The sequence below is a fragment of the Monodon monoceros genome, unplaced genomic scaffold (genome assembly GCF_005190385.1).
Source record: "Monodon monoceros isolate NGI ecotype Baffin Bay Population unplaced genomic scaffold, NGI_Narwhal_1 Super_Scaffold_18, whole genome shotgun sequence".
In the NCBI taxonomy this organism is placed as follows: Eukaryota; Metazoa; Chordata; class Mammalia; order Artiodactyla; family Monodontidae; genus Monodon; species Monodon monoceros.
This window is the reverse complement of record NW_021703774.1, coordinates 160677817-160696073: the sequence shown is the minus strand read 5'-3', so window position 1 is coordinate 160696073 and position 18257 is coordinate 160677817. Positions and strand designations below refer to the sequence as shown.

General features: G+C 55.0%; 2 protein-coding genes across 2 annotated transcripts in view; both read left to right on the top strand.

Annotated features, from left to right (window-relative positions):
• Nucleotides 1-5087: 5087 nt before the first annotated feature.
• Nucleotides 5088-15514, top strand: CNKSR1 (connector enhancer of kinase suppressor of Ras 1). Its single transcript, XM_029229579.1, has 21 exons — nucleotides 5088-5222; nucleotides 8064-8221; nucleotides 8324-8505; nucleotides 9083-9167; nucleotides 9590-9631; nucleotides 9711-9815; nucleotides 10538-10597; nucleotides 10710-10778; nucleotides 11072-11173; nucleotides 11260-11330; nucleotides 11422-11498; nucleotides 11642-11748; nucleotides 11827-11857; nucleotides 12269-12441; nucleotides 13281-13354; nucleotides 13518-13589; nucleotides 13857-13930; nucleotides 14079-14140; nucleotides 14222-14321; nucleotides 14420-14601; nucleotides 14893-15514. Exons 1-21 carry the CDS (start codon nucleotides 5171-5173, stop codon nucleotides 15145-15147), a joined length of 2133 nt encoding a protein of 710 aa, XP_029085412.1. The 5' UTR covers nucleotides 5088-5170; the 3' UTR covers nucleotides 15148-15514.
• Nucleotides 15515-16239: 725 nt separating this feature from the next.
• The window catches only part of CATSPER4 (cation channel sperm associated 4), a 15101-nt gene continuing 13083 nt past the window's right edge, over nucleotides 16240-18257 (top strand). The window contains exons 1-3 of the mRNA XM_029230152.1: nucleotides 16240-16357; nucleotides 16485-16559; nucleotides 17038-17181. Of these exons, the coding sequence (XP_029085985.1) occupies nucleotides 16286-16357; nucleotides 16485-16559; nucleotides 17038-17181 (291 nt within the window). The 5' untranslated portion in view covers nucleotides 16240-16285. The remainder of the gene's footprint in view (nucleotides 16358-16484; nucleotides 16560-17037; nucleotides 17182-18257) is intronic.

Here is an 18257-nt window from a genome sequence, read left to right as displayed (position 1 = left end):
TCGCTAACCTCCAGGCCACTCCTCCAAATTCAAGCCCTGTAAGGGTTTCTTTCTACTCCTGTGTACAGGGCCCAGGGTGTTTGCTCCCTACTTGATTCAGCTTTAGAACCTGCATCCTTTCCTTCTCTCAGGGGTCCTAGCATCTGAGCTGAAGCCCCCTATTGCAGCCCAGGTGTGTGTGGGGGATGGGTAGGATCAGGTTTATACTACCTTGCTTCCAATGAGGGCAGGGAGTGACCCCCCCTCAGAAAAGAAGTAGGCTTCTGAGATTGTAGCCCCCGCGAGTCACCTACCCCCCAGGGCCCAGGTGAGAGGCTGCCTACTTCATCATGGAGCCTGTGGCGGCCGCCGCTGCCCCACCATCTTCCAGACAGCATAGCAGGAGCCGCCCAGCCCGAGGATAGCCAGCAGTGCAGCCACGATCCCCACCAGCGGACTCCGGGGCTCTGCCCTCAGGTCCCCGGCTATCTGCATCTGGAGGTGCACAGAGGGTCCACCTGAGGGGTCAGCTGAGACTTCTGGGAAGGTGGGGGGTGGAAAGGGGCTGAGAAGCTACAGCTGCGGCAAGGAGATATGGATACCATTGCTGCCCCAGGGAGATTCCACCCCAATCTCTCTCGCTTCACTGCCTATGTGGGCTATGTGGGCCCTGGCTGCTCAGGCGGCAGGGAACGTGACAGCCTGGCTGCTGGGTATCATCCCAGCCATGGTAGGGGGAGGAAGGGGTCGGTCCCAGAAGCCACCGTTTGGGGTGCTTACCTGTAGCACTCGGAAGTAGCCAGGTGTCAGGCGTCGAAATCGCATGGTGGGTGCCGCTAGTCTTCCTGATGTCCTGTGGGATGGAAGCGGGAATGAGGACCAGTGGCGTTCATGGTACCAAGAAGCGGAAATCAGGACAGAGAGGATGCTCACCAGCGTCTGCCTTCCCAGGTCTGGCAGGGGGCGGGGCAGCTAGACCTTTAAATCTGTCCCTTCCCCCTCCTGCCCGCCCTGCCAGCCTTAGGAGCAGCTGTCAGGAGAGATCAGCATCAGGCCTGAGCAGCACCTCCCCCACCCACCAGGGAGTCCAGGCCGGGTAGGCAGGAGAGGCCTTGCCTGGCAGTGTTGAGAAGTCTCAGGCCTGGACCAGGTATGGGAGGGCCTCCCAGCCCTGGTCGTGGCCCTAACCCTACCTCAGATGATTGGATGTCACCAGTCAGCTCTGAGCAAAGGAGGGGTTGGGTGCCTTATTAGCACCCCCTCCAAACAGGAATAGGCCTTTTTCACTTGGTTTCTGTTGGATCAACCACACCTACCTTGGGGGAAAGCACATTCCACCCCTTTCCCCAAGATGGAGTTCCTGTAGGGACTTCCTTACCTCAGCTTGGGGACAATAATAAAAGATCTGCATCTTAAGAAAGCTGTCTGAGGGCTTCCCTGGTGGTGCAGTGGTTAAGAATCCGCCTGCCAATGCAGGGGACACGTGTTTGAGCCCTGGTCCGGGAAGATCCCACATGCCGCAGAGCAACTAAGCCTGTGCACCACGTCTACTGAGCCTGCGCTCTAGAGCCCGCGAGCCACAACTACTGAGCCCGTGTGACACAACTACTGAAGCCCACATGCCTAGAGCCTGTGCTCCGCAACAAGAGAAGCCACCACAATGAGATGCCTGCAAACCGCAACGAAGAGTAGCCCCCAATCGCCGCAACTAGAGAAAGCCTGTGCACAGCAGCAAAGACCCAATGCAGCCAAAAATAAATAAATAAAAATAAATAACAATAACATTTAAAAAAAAGAAAGCTGTCTGAGGTGTGCTAAAAAATAGTAGCTGACTGGGAGTTCCCTGGTGACCTAGTGGTTAGGATTCCAGGCTTTCACTGCCATGGCTTGGGTTCAATACCTGGATCCTGCAAGCCACGTGGTGTGGCCAAAAAAAATATAGTAGTTGACTGTGCTGGGCATTATTCGTATGATTTCATTTGGTGTTGATTAACTCATAAAAATGGGGGGACAAGCATATTTCCAGAATAGCATGTAGAGTATCTGCATATAGAGAGAATGGAAGAACACCCAGAAAACTTAACAGTGGCCCCACCTGGGCAACAGGATGGGGACATGCTGGGGAAAGGGCACGTCCTCCTTCCACTTAATGACCTACTGTTATCGCTGAAATTTTTACAGCAAATAGATCCAAAGACCTTTCATAAACTCACAAAACTACCTTCAAAATAGAAGCTACCATTTACTGTGCCCCTAACTGCCTAGCCCTGCCACGTGTTGGGGACCCAGAGTAAAGGCACTGGTGTGGTTGTTAGGACCCCAGTCCTTTACAGGGAGTATCTGAGTACACGTGGTGAGTTCTTGTTGGTTTCTCCCCTACAGGATTGTGAGTTCAGGGAGGGCAGAGGCTGGCTGGCTTCTCCCCTCTATCTTGTGCCAGCTCAGGGTAGGTGTTTGATGAAATCAGGATGGTGGAGATAGGTCTGTGTTTATTGGATTTCCCCAGAGTGCCACAGGGAGGCCAGTGTAAGAAGAGGCAAAATCATTAAAGGGAAAAGCACCGAGGAGTGTTAAAGGGATACACACAGTGCAGCATATGAGGACATGAGGCCAAGGACAAAGCCAGAGAGGTGAGGGCTAAATTGCAAATTGGGAGCCTACTGGCTCACAAATGAGGGAGCAAGTCCTATGGGGACCTGGTGAACTGCAGTCCCCTTGAAAGGAAGCAGCCGACGACGTGCACTCATGTTTGATGCCACGTGTGAAGGTGGGATGGGGTGAACAGAGCTGGCCAAGTTTCAGAGAACTCAATTTGTATGTGAAATTGTTAAATGATGACAAAACACACACACCACATGGACGTCTGTGGGCCAAATTCAGACTTCAGGTCTCTGGGTGACAATCAAGATCATGACAGGCTTTTGAGGCCAGGTATTGGGGCACTGGTAGAGATTCCAAGTTAGGTGACACAAAGGGGGCAGGCCTCCCAGGCCCCTCCCCACGGAATTAAAGCAATAATAACTCATATCTACCTCATATTACAGATTTCAAAATATTTAAAAGACATCCTCACAGAGCTAAGGTCTAGTCACACACCCCCCCAGCCCCTGGGTTTTAGAGAGGAAGAAACAGATTCAGAGAGATGTAAGGGGTGGGCTCAGTCACACAGCAAGTGGAACTGATTTTTTTTTTTTTTTTTTTGGCTGCCCTGGGTCGTAGTTGAGGCACGTGGGATCTTTTTTAGTTGCAGCACACGGACTCTTAGTTGCGGCGTGTGGAATCTAGTTCCCGGACCAGGGATCCAACCCAGGCCCCCTGAACTGGGAGCATGGAGTCTTACCCACTGGACCACCAGGGAAGTTCCGGAACTGATTTTTTTTTTAAATTGAGATGTAGTTAATTTACAAGTGTTAGTTTCAGGTGTACAGCAAAGTGATTCAGTGATATATATATCTGTGATATATTCAGTGATATATATATATATATATATACCTATTATATATTTTTTATTTTTTTATTTTTTCTTTTTTTGCCTGCACCACACGGCATGCGAAACTTCCCTGACCAGGGATCAAACCCGTGCCCCCTGCAGTGTAAGCGCAAGCGTCTTAACCACTGGACCACCAGGGAAGTCCAAGAATATATATATATTCTCGCATATATATTCAAATTCTTTTTCCTTATAGATTAGCACAAAATATTGAGTATAGTTCCCTGTGCTGTATAGTAGGTCCTCGCTGGTTATCTATTTTATACATAACAGTGTGTATGTTCATCTCAAACAGGTGGAACTGATTCTGCCTGATTCCAAAGTCCTGGGAGTCCCCTGGCCTGGGATGACGATAATGATGATGGTAACTGCAGATACGTAGTCTGTGTCAGACATTGCTCTAGAGGAAAGCTCTTGACCTGGGCTTCCCAACGCAGGGGGCCTATAAACTTGCATGGCAAAAAAATTGTATATTTATTTTCACTAACCTCTAACTAAAATTTACCATTTCCTTCTTTATGGATTGAAATATTAGCAGTATCTGTGGCTTTGTCACCAGTAGAAATCACAGATATTTTCATATCAAATTGTAGTTATCACAAGTATCCCCAAATATCACTTACGCTCATAACGATCTCAAAATGGTGACAGTTATTAACCCACTGCTAAATCACACTGTTTCAGACATTCCTGCAGCATGGCTGCCATTGATGGTGCCCAGTAGAGGGTCAGTGACCAAATGGTGAATCCATCTGCTCTCACGTTGGTCACCCAGCTTATGTGTTACTCTCTTGCATCCCTATCTGTAGGTGTTTGCTGATCAATAAGTGCAAGGAGGTGAGTCAGAGACCATCTCCACGGTTCGGTGTTATTCATGCTGAGTAACACCATGCTGATCATTAGAAAAGGAATTTAATTTGCCAGTCTTGTTATTTAATGCTGATAAATGCATATTACTATATCACAAATTTGTGGTTTTTAATATATTTTGATAATAACTGTCCTCCTTGTAATCTTCAGCATTTTGCTTTATGCTTTCAAAAGCCTCATTCTAAGAAACTGTCCAGGGTTTCCACCAGATTGCCAAAAGGGTCCACGGTGCAAAAAAAGAGGGGGCTAAAAACCAGTTCTAAATGTTGTAGAGCTATTAACACAGGTACTCTGCATAGCAGCCCTCTGAAGTAGGAACTATTATATCCATTTTACAGACAGGGAAAGTGATGCCTGGTGGGTAAGCTTAGCCCTTGGTCACACAGCTAACAAGCTGCCAAGTCAAGATTTGCACCCAGGCTCTGGCTTCCTAACCTCTGCGCTTTGCTGCCGTGCTCACTGCTCACTTTTTGGCCCCTTTTTGAGGAGCCTTGAAGGTCAGGGTCGCACCCTGCCATTTGAGGCCAGTTTTGGGTGGGGATCCCAGGCCAGTTCTGAGGTCCCCTGGGTCACACATCAGTGGCACCACCCCCAGGTCTGGCAGCCCAGCTGCCCTAGGATGCCTGAAGGGCAGGGCAGGAGGTGGACAGGCAGTAGGCCAATGGCTGTCACAGCACCTCACCTAGCCAGCTTTGTGGGCCCAGGTATGCTAGTGGCTCCGCCCCCAGCCCAGCCCAGCCTCTCCCCAGGTCAGAGCTCTGGGAGCGGAAATTCCTGCGCGGGCGAGACGGAGCACGGAGCGGGTGCGGATCCGAGAAGCCGAACTTGGTCATGGAGCCAGTAGCGACCTGGACCCCCGGGAAGGTGGCGGCTTGGCTGAGAGGTGGGTGGGGCTTGGGCAGTGTCGGGCTTGAGGAGCACTGGGACGGGGAGAGGAAAAGGACGAAGGACCTGCCGAGTTTGTCAGTTGGTTAGTCAGTCAACAAGTATTTACAGAGTGTCTGCCGTGAACCTGGCAGAAGGATAATGGACGTGACCCCAGGGGGGCCCCCCCCCGAGGACCCAGAAGGGGTCTCCCATTCCTCCAGAAGCCCAAGAAGCCTCCAGGGTGGCAATGGGGAGGCAGTGGTTGTGTAAGGAACACAGACGGTGTCTCCCCAGCTGCCCGCCCCCACTGTATCTCCTTCATCTTCCCTCTGCCCCAGGGCGCAGTGGGCTCTTATTAAACGTATTTTTCAGAAGCCGAAAACTACACACTGAGCCAGGAAGTGATTTGCTGAGGCTTTGGAATAGGGCCGGTGGGGTGTCTTTTCCCTTCCCCCCACCCCGAAGCTCCCAGTGAGAGCAGAAGCCCCGGCCTGACTGGAGGGGTCAGCACAGCCCCTCCCTAGGCCTCCAGCGGGGATGAGCCCAGTTGGGTGGGAAAGGTCCCAGACTGTCAGCCGACTCAGAGAAGTGAAGACCTTCTGACCTGCAGCTGGGAGCCGGGAGGTGAGTCAGGACACTCCTCCTACAGGGAGGAGCCAGAGTGGAGGGGGCTGCCGGAGTCCACTGAGGGCAGGCTCAGGGTGACCAGCCCCGGTGAAAGCAGGGATGCAGGGCTGGCATCAGACTCCCAGACTGAGTTCCAGGCCCAGCCCCTCCACTCACCGGTTCTGTGACCACAAGTCTCAGTTTCCCTATCCATAAAATGGGAAAGGCAACTTGATCTCCTGAAGTGAACCAAATAAGACAATCAGGTTGAGGGCCTGGCACGTGCAGTTCCACATCAGGGTCTGTTGGGAGGGAGGCAGCACAGCACATTTGCTGTGTGCACAGGAAGGGAGGTGCTCGAGGCCCCAGAGCCACGGAGCCACAGGTTCACGAACTCCTAGTCAAGTGCTCTTAATGTCACACAGGGAATGAGGGAGAGCTATTGATTACAAAAGACCCTGGCATGGAATGGCAGGGGTTCCTTCAAAGAGTGAGAAAGCTAACTGTTAACCTCTATTTGTATGTTTTCCCACCTGTAAAATGAGGGTAACAGTATCTCTGCTTTCTAGATTCGGTGAGGATTAAATGTGTTAATATGTATAAAGCCCTTAAATTTTTCCTAACACATAGTAAGCATTCACTAGATATTTTTCTTACTTGTGAGTGTCTACCTTGTAAGAGGCCTGGGCTGGAATTACAGATGAACACTTGTTTAAGGTCCAGACCTTGAAGAGCTCGTGATCAAGTAGGAGAGGTTAGTGCTTTGATGCAGGGGTTTGTGGAGGTGCAAGGGGCAGTGAGAGCAGCAGAGGCCCCCAACCCAGCCTGCGGAGTTGTGGAAGGCTTTCTGGAAGGAGTAAGATGATGAAAAAGGATGTGAAGGAGCTGGAAGAGCACTCCAGGCAGAAGGAAGAGCACATCTGAGGACCCTGAGGCAAGACAGCATTCCAAGAGCTTCAGGGAGTTAGTGCTCTGGATCTGAAGTGTTGAGTTTGAGGGGCTGTGCGCCAAGAGATGACTGTAGAGGCAGGTGGTGGCCGGATCATACGGGGCCTTGGGGATCACGGTAAAGAGTCTGGCGATAATAATACGGAGGCTGTTACTGACTGTCTACCATGAACCAAGGCAGCTGGCCAAGTGCTTGACATGTGTCATGTCATTTAATACACATGATTAGAAGGTAGGCGTTTTTATTTTCCCCATTTTATAGGTGAGGAAACTGAGGCACGGAGTAATTAAGCTCAGTCGCTGTCACTCAGGTCTCCCTGACTCCAAAGCCCCATCAAGCATGACTTCAGCAGCATGAGAACACCGGGAGGATTTGTTAGAATGCAAATTGCTGGGCCCTGCCCCTGAGTTCTGATTCAGCAGATGTGAGAATTCGTTTGTTTTTGTTTTTTTGGCCATGCCGTGTGGCTTGCGGGATCTTCGTTCCCGGACCAGGGATTGAGCCTTGAGCCGGGGCCATGGCAGTGAAAGCCCAGAATCCTAACCATAGTCACCATGCTGTACATTACATCCCCCAAACTGACTTATAAATAGAAGTTTGTACCTTTGGACCACCTTCACCCATTTCCCCTACCCCCCTCCTACCCTGCCTCTGGCAATCATCAATCTGTTCTCTGTGTCTATGAATTTGGGTGTTTGGGATTCCACATGTAAGTGAGAGAATACAGTATTTGTCTTTCTCTGATTTATTTCTCTTAGCGTAATGCCCTCAAGGTCCATCCATGTTGCTGCAAATGGCAAGATTTCCTTCTTTATGCCTGAATAATATTCCCGTGTGTGTGTGTGTGTGTGTGTGTGTGTGTGTGTGTGTGTGTGTGGCATTTTCTTTATCCATTCATCTGTCAGTGGGCACTTAGGTTGTTTCCATGTTTTGGCTATTTCTCTTTTTTTTCTTTTTGGCCATGCCACACGGCTTGTGGGATCTTAGTTCCCCAACCAGGAATTGAACCCGGGCCACAGCTGTGAAAACACTGAGTCCTAACCACTGGACCACCAGGGATTTCCCAGAATTTGTATTTCTAACAAGTTTTCCAGTGAGGCTGCGGCTGCTGGTCTGGGGACCATCCTTTGAGAACCACTGCCCTATATGACCCTACTTCTCAATTCAGTAGGCTTATTTGTGAAATGGGCAGGGCAGAACACTGCCTGGGTCTCAGGGTCATTAGGAGAAGGACTTTTGCACTGACCAGAAAGGCCTTGACACCCCCTGGCTCCCCCATGCTGACCCTCGTTCTTCCACCAGGCCTCGATGATTCCCTGGAGGACTATCACTTTGAGGACTGGGAGCTGCCTGGCAAGTACCTGCTCCAGCTCTGCCCCCGAAGCCTGGAAGCTCTAACTGTGTGGCCTCTGGGCCACCAGGAGCTCATCCTGGAAGGGGTGGAACAGCTCCGGGCCCTGGTGAGTGAATGGCGGCCACACTGGCTGCAGCTTCCACCCACCTTGGGGTGCTGATGGGGGGCTGGCCGCTGCCAGGAATTAACCTGCCCTTCTGTGGTACAGAGCTCCGGGCTACAGTCAGAGAACCTGCAGAGCCTGACAGAGGGGCTGCTGGAGGGGATCCGGGCATTCCAGAGCTTAGTCCAAGGTCGCTTGGGGGGCTGTGCTGAGCCTCCTGCAGATGTCCTCAGCGCGGCCATGGAGCTGGTGCATGAGGCCCGTTCCCTCCTCTTCTGGCTCAACAGGTACTTCGGTCTCCTCCTAGGGTCTGAGTAACTGGTGAGGGGACCCTTCTCATCCTTGGCTTCCTCTGGGACCTGGGAGAGAAAAATAGAGCTTTGCTCTTGTTCAGATATAGTGGAACTGGGCAAAGAGGTTAATTGGTCTGTGTAGGGCCACTGGGTTGCCTGGGTTCCCACCCCACCTCCTGCTTGTAATCATGACAGTCACATCAACAGCATTATATAAAGAGCTCTCTACCCCCTTCACTGGCCGCTGCTTGTCCCATAGGTCCCAGCTCTAATGTCACCTCCTCAGGGAAGCCTTTCCTGTTACACACTCTCAGAGCTCCCTACACTTCACAGCAGTAGAAGTTAAATCATCATTGATGTAATTAGATGTTTAATGTTGTCTCCCCAGTGCCTAGAACAGGGCCTGGCATTTATTAGGCACTTGACTAAGGTCTTTAGATGTATCAGTCATCTCCTTTACCCCAAATCAAAACCCATCAGAGTCTCAGATGTGTAGCCGGCACAGGGTGGTTCAGTGACTTCACTGTTAAGCTCAGTTCCCTAACCACTGCTCCATCCTTCCCTCTGCCAGGTACCTCTTCTCCCACTTAAATGACTTCTCATCCTGCCAGGAGATTGGGGAATTGTGCGGGGAGCTGGGCCAGGCCTTGCAGGAGGTAGGAGAACCAGAGGCCAGGCTTGGCCCAGGCTGTAGAGACCAAGTCAGGCTAGAGCTTTTTATAACTTGTGAATCAGCACAGGATCAGGTGTGAGAGCCGGAAGAGGCAAGGGCAGAAAGCGAGGAGGCCCGGCCACTGGGTTGGGGGCGATGGGGGCGTGGGAGCTCCTAGCTGGCGAGGGCAGCACAGGAAGTCTGATTCTCAGGAGGGGGTGGAGCGGGGGAGGGCATGTGTGGTGACTTCTGGGGGCCTGGCGTCAGGGGGATGAGACCTTGGGGCGAAAGCTCTAAGGCCATGTAGTTCTGGGCAGGGGGCCAGGGTACGGGACTCCGGGAGGGACTGCAGGGAATCCCCCGCCCTCAGGCGAAGGCAGTGCGCCCTGCTCAGGGCAGGCCCCTGCTCTCTCACTCTGCTTCCAGGACTGTCCGGCGGCTGAGAAGGAGAGCAAAGTCCTGAGGATTGTGAGTCTGGGGGGTGAGTGGGGTGTGGGGATGAGGTGGGACGGGGCTCAGGCTAGACGTCCTGCTCTCCATCCGCCAGAGCAGCCACGTGGCCGGGATCTGCCACAACATCCTGAGCTGCTGCCCAGAGGAGCTGCTGGAGCAGAAGGCCGTGCTACAGCACGTCGCGCTGGACGATCCTTCGGTGAGCCCTGACCTCTCAACTCTCACCCCTGACCCCTCAGCAGCCTTGTCTGGGCCCTGAAATCTGGTTCTAGGATCCCACAGAATCCTGTACTGTCACAGCTGGAAGGCCCCGTTTTTTTCTTTTTTTGGCCAAACCGCGTGGCATGTGGGATCTTAGTTCCCCCACCAGGGATCAAACTTGCGCCCCCTGCAGTGCAAGCGTGGAATCTTAACCACTGGACTTCCAGGGAATTTTTGTACAGATGTTAAAGGCCCAGGGGACTTCCCTGGGGTCTCACTGTCGTTCAGCCCCTTCTCCGGTCCTGAGGGGCTGCAGCTGGTGTGGTCTCAGGTGACACATCCCAGCCCTGGGACACAGACCTAGGGGAGAGGGGAGAAGACATGAACTTTTTTGCTTTAATCTTTGACCAGTTGGGAAAACCAGAGGCCCCAGCCCTGCCCTGTCCCGCTCCTGTCCCTGAGGTATGAGATTCTTCAGGAAAGTCGCTGAGAATCTCATACCTCAGAAGTCTGCAACCTGCTCCCCTCAGCCCTTAGGGGAGGAGGAGGCAGAGCCCAGAGAGGTGCAGCGGTGTGCCCAAAGTCACATGGCAAGTCGAGCAGTGCCAAGCTGAGGCCAGCTCTCTCCCCCATTCCACTCACCTGTGAGTCCTGGTGCCTGGCAGGCGTCCTGGTCCGGCGGTCCCCACACCCTTAGTGACTGCAGCCTCTGCCCTGCAGGGCCTGGAGATCTACACCACCAGCAACTGCCTGCACTTTGTGTCTCGAGTGGGCACCCAGGTGAGGCTCCTACACCCTTCTCAGCCGCCCACCCCCGTGGCCCTCCAACCTGCCAGCCAAGCCCGCTTCCAGCCCCATGAGGGTGCACCCTCTGAATCCCACCCCCCACCAGGTCCCCACTGATTCCCGGCTGCAGATCCTGCCTGGAGACGAGATTGTCCAGATCAATGAGCAAGTGGTGGTGAGTGAGGGGAGGAGCGTGGTGGGAGGAAGGGGGTCCTGAGTAGAACTCAGGTCGGTGGGTGGGGAGGTTCCCTTGGGGAGACCAGGGCTGTGGGAGCTGCCTTCTGTGAGGCCAGCCAGCTCACACAGGTCAGAGAGGCTCGTGGAGGCTTCCTGGAGGAGGACGAGGTGAGGCTGAGCGGGAGGCTGAGGGAGTGCTGTGAGACCAAGGGCTGTCGGGTTGCCTCAGAGCCTCCTGCCCTGTTCAGTCCCGCCCAGCATCCCTGCCCTGCCCTCTGCCCTGTCCCCCAGGTGGGCTGGCCCCATAAAAACGTGGTGAGGGAGCTGCTCCGGGAGCCAGACGGGGTCAGCTTAGTGCTGAAGAAGGTCCCAGTGCCAGAGACACCCTCACAGGTACCTGCCGCCCACCCCTGCCCCCAGTCTGCTTTCAGACCCCTGTCTGTCACCAGCTCCATCACCTGTTTCTGATTATTCCTCAGACCCCTCCTCAGGCCCCGGGGCCCCCACGCCCAGTGAGCCCATCGCTGGCTTCGGCCCTGCCGTCTCCCAGGTGACAGGCTCGGGCCCCGGGTAGGTCTTGGCCCCGGGTAGGTCTTGGCAGGTGGGCCATGGCTCACCTCATCTCTCCCTGATCTCTCCAGGGCCCCATCGGAAGATGTCTTCGCCTCCGACCTGACTTCAAACCCAAGTCCAGGACCCAGCCCTGCTGCCTGGACAGGTAATTTCAAAGCCCCACCAGTCGGCAGATGCCCTGGACAAGGCATGTGGGCTGCCTGACCCTGGACTCTTACACCCCCACCCTACCACTGGGCCCGGGTCTGAGCTCAGGGACCCTCCCTCTCTCTCCTCTCTCCCTGACAGCCTCGACCTCCCTTGACCCGGAGCCTCTGCCCAGTCCCCATGCACCCTCAGCCACACTCCTAGCTGGGGTAGCAGACGCTCCAGAGCCCCCAGAACACCCTGACAAGGTAAGCTCTGGCGCTTGGCAAGGAGGGGTGTGTGGCTTTGTACCCATATGCTTCTCTAACCTCCTGTGGTCCTTTCAGAGTCCTGTCCCTGGTCGCAAGAAATCAAAAGGTATGAAATGCACCTGACGGGGGAGGGGGGTGATGCCCTGATATGAGGAGCTCTTAGAAGTCTTTACAGTGCTGGGCCAGACGCCCCCCACCCCTACCAACACACACTTCACACACAGCCTCTCCTGGAAACAGCTCTGTTTCTGGGGTCAGACAGACCTATGCTCCCAGCCTGGGCCTCTCGCCAGCTCTGTGACTTCGGACAAACAGCTCATCCTCTGATCTTCAGATTCCCTGTCTCTAAAATGGGAAGAGTCATCCCCACCTCAGAAGTGACACATATCACATTCTGAGCCCAGAGCATGGGTTCAGAAATATCAGCTGGGGGTGCTCGTGGGGGGCAAGGGAGCAGGTTGGGGGTCCGGGACACCCTGCCAGCCCCTCACTGACCAGCCGTGCTGTGCTGCTGCAGGCGTGGCGACACAGCTGAGCCGCCGGCGGGTGTCCTGCCGGGAGCTGGGCCGGCCTGACTGTGATGGCTGGCTCCTGCTGCGCAAGGTGCCCGGGGGCTTCATGGGCCCGCGCTGGCGCCGCTGCTGGTTTGTGCTCAAGGGACACACGCTCTACTGGTACCGCCAGCCCCAGGTGAGACCCCATACACACACAGGTAAGCAAGTGAGTCACCTCAGGGCCTCGGCTCTTGTCCCTCCTCCACGGTCCACTCCCACCTGTGGTCACAGGTGTGCCCCAGTGTTCCTATGTGTAAAACGGGGACAGTCTTCAGAGAGAACTGAGCAGATGTGTGTATAAAAGCGGTCTGGAAAATGTGTCATAGGCCGGGTAGAATCTCTTTGATTCCACCCGCCTTTCCTTCCTCTTCTGTTAATCTGTTCATCCTAGTTATGGGCCGTTCGAGCAATTGTTTATTCATTCAACTAACATTCAAGGTGCCTACTGTACGCCCAGCTCTGGGCTGGGCCCTGGGACACAGGGAAGAATTGGGCCGTTTCCGTTACTCAGGCCGGTGGGGAGAGGGATGAATACACACTCAGGGACAATATGGGAACACATACTATGATGGCAGAAGAGCCAGGGGTGGGTGGGAACCCAGCAAAGGTGGCCAGTCCACCTGAAGAGTGGTGAAGGCTTCCTGAAAAATCAATGCCTGAGGGTTAGTCAGATGGAAAGGAGAAAGAAAACCAGACAAGGAAAGGAGCAAAGCAGCTTTGTCTGTGTCTGTGATGGAGCAAATGCAGGAGGGGGCTCCTCTTCCTTGGCTGTTTCTCTGGATATCTTTGGCTCCCCTTGCCAGGCTCAGAGGCACCCCTTGGTCACACCTCCTGACCCCACCCTAGCTTCCTGCCCTGAGCTCTGGGCACTGAGAGCCCAGGAAATGCCCTCTCCCCTCCCCCGCCCTCAGGAGCCTGACTGGGCCTTGAGGGTATTGGGGCTTCAAGCTGACCCTCACACTATGATCTCCCCAGGATGAGAAGGCTGAGGGCCTCATCAATGTCTCCAACTACAGTCTGGAAAGTGGACAAGATCAGAAGAAAAAATAGTTAAGTCCTGAGGTGTGACAGGCTGGGGGTGGGGAGAGAAAGGGAGAGGTAGGTGACAGGAGGGGTGGGTGGGGGCGGCAGGTAGCTGGGATGCCCCGTCCAGCCTCTCTGTGTTCTGGATGGGCACCCCCAGGTGAGTGAGGCCCCTCTGCTCCCTGGCAGTGTGTTCCAGCTCACCCATAACGTGTACAAACCCTTCATCTTCGCTGCTGATACCCTGACGGACCTAAGCATGTGAGTGCCACCCCCTTCACCTCCACAGCTTGCGTGGGCGTGCCCGGGGGCCTGGGCTCAGGAGCCTGGATTCAGAGCCCAGCTCTCTGATAGGGCTCATCAAGACACTCACTCCTCTAAGCCTCAGTTTCATCTTCTCTAAAATGGACTAGTAAGAATTCCTATCTCTCAGAGTTGCTCTGAGGATTAAATTAGAAGATGATGTAGGCGAAAGCCTCTGGCATACGGTACGTGGAAACTCCCTGAGACCCATTTGCCCCTCCACAGGTGGGTGCGCCATCTCATTACCTGCATTTCCAAGTACCGGTCTCCAGGCCGTGCCCCCTTGCCCCGAGAGGAAGGTGGGTGCCTCACAGGGCTGGGTCTCTCCCTGAGCCTCTGCCTTCCCTGGGATGGGGGCTGGGAGCTCAATTCCCCCGAGCCCACCTCCTGGCCTGCCCAAACCCTGTGAAGCTGAGTGGGTTCCCCAGCCACTCTTGTCCACCCCAGACTGCTACAGTGAGACGGAAGCAGAAGACCCCGACGATGAGGCTGGATCCTGCTCAGCCTCGGTGAGTGGGAGCTGACGCGGGGTGAAGAGCTGGGCGTGGAACTCAGACTGATACCCTCCTCTCCTTCCACCCTGCCCCCAGCCCAGCCCGGCCCAAGCTGGGAGTTCCCTCCACGGAGACACATCACCTGTGGCCGCCCTCACGCAGGGCAGCCCACGGACCTCCTTCGGCTCTCCGACAGGTGCCAAGCCAAGCCGTGGGGGGCGGGGGTGCTGGGAGCCGAGATGGAGGGCTGGGGCCGGGGGCAGGCACACGCTCACCCTGCTTCCCCTCCCACAGACAGCAGCGAAGGGGCCCTGGAAGGAATGGTACGGGGGCTGAGGCTGGGTGGCGTGTCCTTCCTGGGCAGGCCGCAGCCCCTCACTCACGAGCAATGGCGGAGCTCTTTCATGCGGCGCAACCGAGACCCCCAGCTGAATGAGCGAGTGCACCGCGTGCGGGCGCTGCAGAGCACGCTCAAGGTCGGCGGGCGCAGGGCACCATTAGGGGCTGGGCTCGGGGGCGGGCACAGGGCACCATTAAGGGCTGGGCTCGGGGCTTTCGGCTCGGTTCCTGGCCCTCAGCCCTGGGCTCTGCTGTGGACTGGGCCGAGTTCTAGGTTCCTGGAACCAGGCTCTCGATTTGAGGATGGGGGCGGGGCCGGACCGGGCCAGGTGCTGGGTTCTAGGCCACTGGACTCCAGAGCTAGCTCTGGACTCAGGCTCTGCTCGCTCCCCGGGTGATCATGGCCCTAACCCCTACACCTATTCCAGGCAAAGCTGCAGGAGCTGCAGGCCCTGGAGGAGGTGCTAGGCGACCCCGAGCTCACTGGGGAGAAATTCCGCAGGTGGAAGGAGCAGAACCAGGAGCTCTACTCAGAGGGCCTGGGGGCCTGCGGAGTGGAGCGGGCTGAGGGCAGCTCCCAAGTCCCGAACTCTGACTCCAGGGAACCGTCTTCCCACCCCCCACCCTCTCAACCTGGGGAGCACTCCTGCCTCTGCCCCCTGACCCCAGAGAGTGACCTCTGACCTCCTGACTTCTAACTGGCCAGTACCCTAGTTCCTGACCTCTGGCCTTGAGGACCACCTCTGACACATCTAGGACAGAGCATCCCTGCATTCTGTTCCAGTTTGGAAGTAGTGCTTGTCCATGGTTCTGTCCCAAGCTGACTGCCTCTGCCTGAGCTGCTGCCATTTCTGCTCCTCCCTCCCCTGGAGTGGGGTGAAGTGAAGTGAGCTTTGTGCCAAGGAAGGAGCAAGAGGCGGGGCCGAAAGAACTCTCTCCTACCCTGTGCTCTGTGGGGTCACAGACCTGCCCCCTCGGCCCCGCGGCACTTCTGTTTGCCAAGCCAGTCTGTATGGGCGTTCTTCACTTTACCCAGGAGATGCTTTTCAACTAAATAAAGTCAATTTCTTTAACAGAAATCTACATGTGCCTTTGACTTCTGTATTAGAATCTGGAATCTGTTTCCCGGAGGGGACTGGGATGAAAAGCTGTCAGAGGTGGGGTGAGTGCTTTTGGTAACTAGCCCACTGTGTGGCCCACCAGCCTGGGCTCTGTACCTGAAGCCCCATGCCTTCCAGGGTGGTGAGGACTTCTACCCATGCCCGTCTCTCCCCAGCCCTTCAGAGACCGGAGTGCTCTCCTGCCCCATCTCCAGGGGCGAAAGGTGAAAAATAAGAGACCAGCCTTTCACTCTACAGCTGGGGAAACGTACCTTCCCTGGAAAGGCGGCCGGGGGGCAGCCCTGGAGACTGGAGTGGTGGGATGGGGTAGCTGGTGGGCAGGGTTGCAGGCTGAGGTCTGCTAGGAGGAGGACCACAGAACGAAACACCTTTCTACTCTTCTATCCTTAGCCCAGTCCCACCTCCAGCTCCTAGATACAGAGCAGGGACCCACCCCTGTGTCTCCATCCAGGCTGCACAGGAGACCTGACCTGCTCTTATCAGCCTCTGACCTCTGACCCCACCCAGCCCCTTGGTGTCCGTGGCCTCCTCTGTGGCATACTGAGGGGAGTCAGTGGGAAGAGCTTCTCTTGGTGTGAGAATTCCTTGGTGGAATGCGGACAGGTGGAGGTCACAGAGGCCTCTATGATATCACCACGAAGGGGGGCAGGACAGCTTGGAATGAAGTTTCTTTGAGGAGCGGGAGGGACACTGAGCAACTATGGCGCATAACCAGAGGACCTGGTGGCAGCACTGGACCGACACCACCTATATCAAGCCTTTGAACCGCATGGTAGGTGGTACCTGCCTGGCTGCACTGCCCAAGCTGGGCATCCTGGGGCGGGACGGGGCACTGAAGGACCATACTGAGTCCGGAGGGGCAGTGGCTGCACTGATGGGCCCTCTCCTCACCCTTGCAGAGGGCCGCTCACGAGCCCTACCTCCGGCCAGAGGAGCAAGTGCTCATCAACCGCCGAGATATCACTAGCAGTAAGGTAAGGCCGAGGCCGGGCCTGCAGCCTGTTGGGGGGCCTGCAGCAATCCTCACCCCCACAGTGACCCTTGTGCAGCTGTGTCTATGGGGCAACTGGCCCTCAGGATACCTCTGCCCCTTCTGCCTTCTAAATGTCCCAGCTGTGATCCCTGCAGTGACCGCCCCCACCATGGTATGTTAGTAACCACCCAGCTGTGCCCCTACAGGAGCCCCTATGTAATGACAGCCACTCCCCAGCAGAGACCCCAAAAGAGTCTCCCTTACAATGACCCCTACAAAGACCACCCAGCAGTGACCCGCTTTTAGTGGCCATTTAGGTAGTGACCTCTACATTGAGGCCCCCGTTCCATGAGCCCTTCTCAGGCAACTTCTTTCCCAAGAGTGGCCCCCAAGGGTCCCTATTCACTGAGAGCAAACTTCCAGGCAGAGGCCTCCTACGGTGACACCTGCCTGAAGGAAGGTCCCCCGCCCTCTCCCAGGATGCCTGGGACATGCAGGAGTTCATCACTCGCATGTATGTCAAGAAGCTGCTCCGACACCCGGCCTTCCAGCTGCTGCTGGCCGTGCTGCTGGTGGTCAACGCCATCACCATTGCTCTCCGCGCCAACTCCGTTCTTGGCCAGGTGGGACTCCAGCCTGACCTCTGACCCCACTGATCTAACAGGGGCCTGGGCAAGTCACTTCCCTCTCGGGGCCTCAGGCCCCTCATCTGTTCATGATGGTTGGGTTGGATGCTCTTCAAGGGCCTGTCAGTGCTGACTTTCTTAAAGATCAAGGAAGACTTCGTGGTGGGGGGGACCCAGCTTTGAGAAAGGCATTGGATTTGCAGAGGAAGGACAAGAGAAAAATGGTGTGAGCAGAGGCAGGCAAATGGGTGCCTTGTGGGGAAGGGTATCCCATTTTAATCAATAGCCACTAAGTGAGAATCACTCTGTACCAGATACTGCACTCAGTGCCAGGTATGGGCACAACAGACCCAGTTCTGTCTCAGACAGACAGACATATCATTCCAAATGCCTGGGTGTCACAGAGTATGTGGAAGCTCAAAGGAGGCATTGACCCTAATCTGGGGGCCAGGGAAGGCTTCCTGGAGAAAAGGACATTTAAGCAGGGAGCAAAGAATGAACAGGAGTTGGCCAGGCAGAGAGAGGTGGAGAAGAGTGTCTTGGGCAGAACAAACAGCATGGAAGTGAGTTCTGTGTGTCCAACTTGAAGTTTGCTATGGCTTGGGTCTTACCCTTGATGTCTTAATCTCTTACAAGGAGTCCGCCACATGCATGAATTGTGCTATTGAAAATCAGTGTTTTCAAATGTCCAGTGTGGTGACTGATGAGTTCAGAGGGGTGGTCAGCAGCCAGGTCACACAGGGTCTTGTTAAAGAGGATGGGTTTTATCCTATGTCATTGGGAAGCCAATGTTTATTTTATTTTACTTTACTTTTATTTTTTTAATTGAAGTATAGTTGATTAACAACGTTGAGTTAATTTCTGCTGTACAGCAAAGTGATTCAGTTATACATATATATATATATATACATTCTTTTTTTTTTTTTTTTTTTTTTTTTGCGGTACGCGGGCGTCTCACTGCTGTGGCCTCTCCCGCTGCGGGGCACAGGCTTCGGACGCGCAGGCCCAGCGGCCATGGCTCACGGACCCAGCTGCTCCGCGGCATGTGGGATCTTCCCGGACCGGGGCACGAA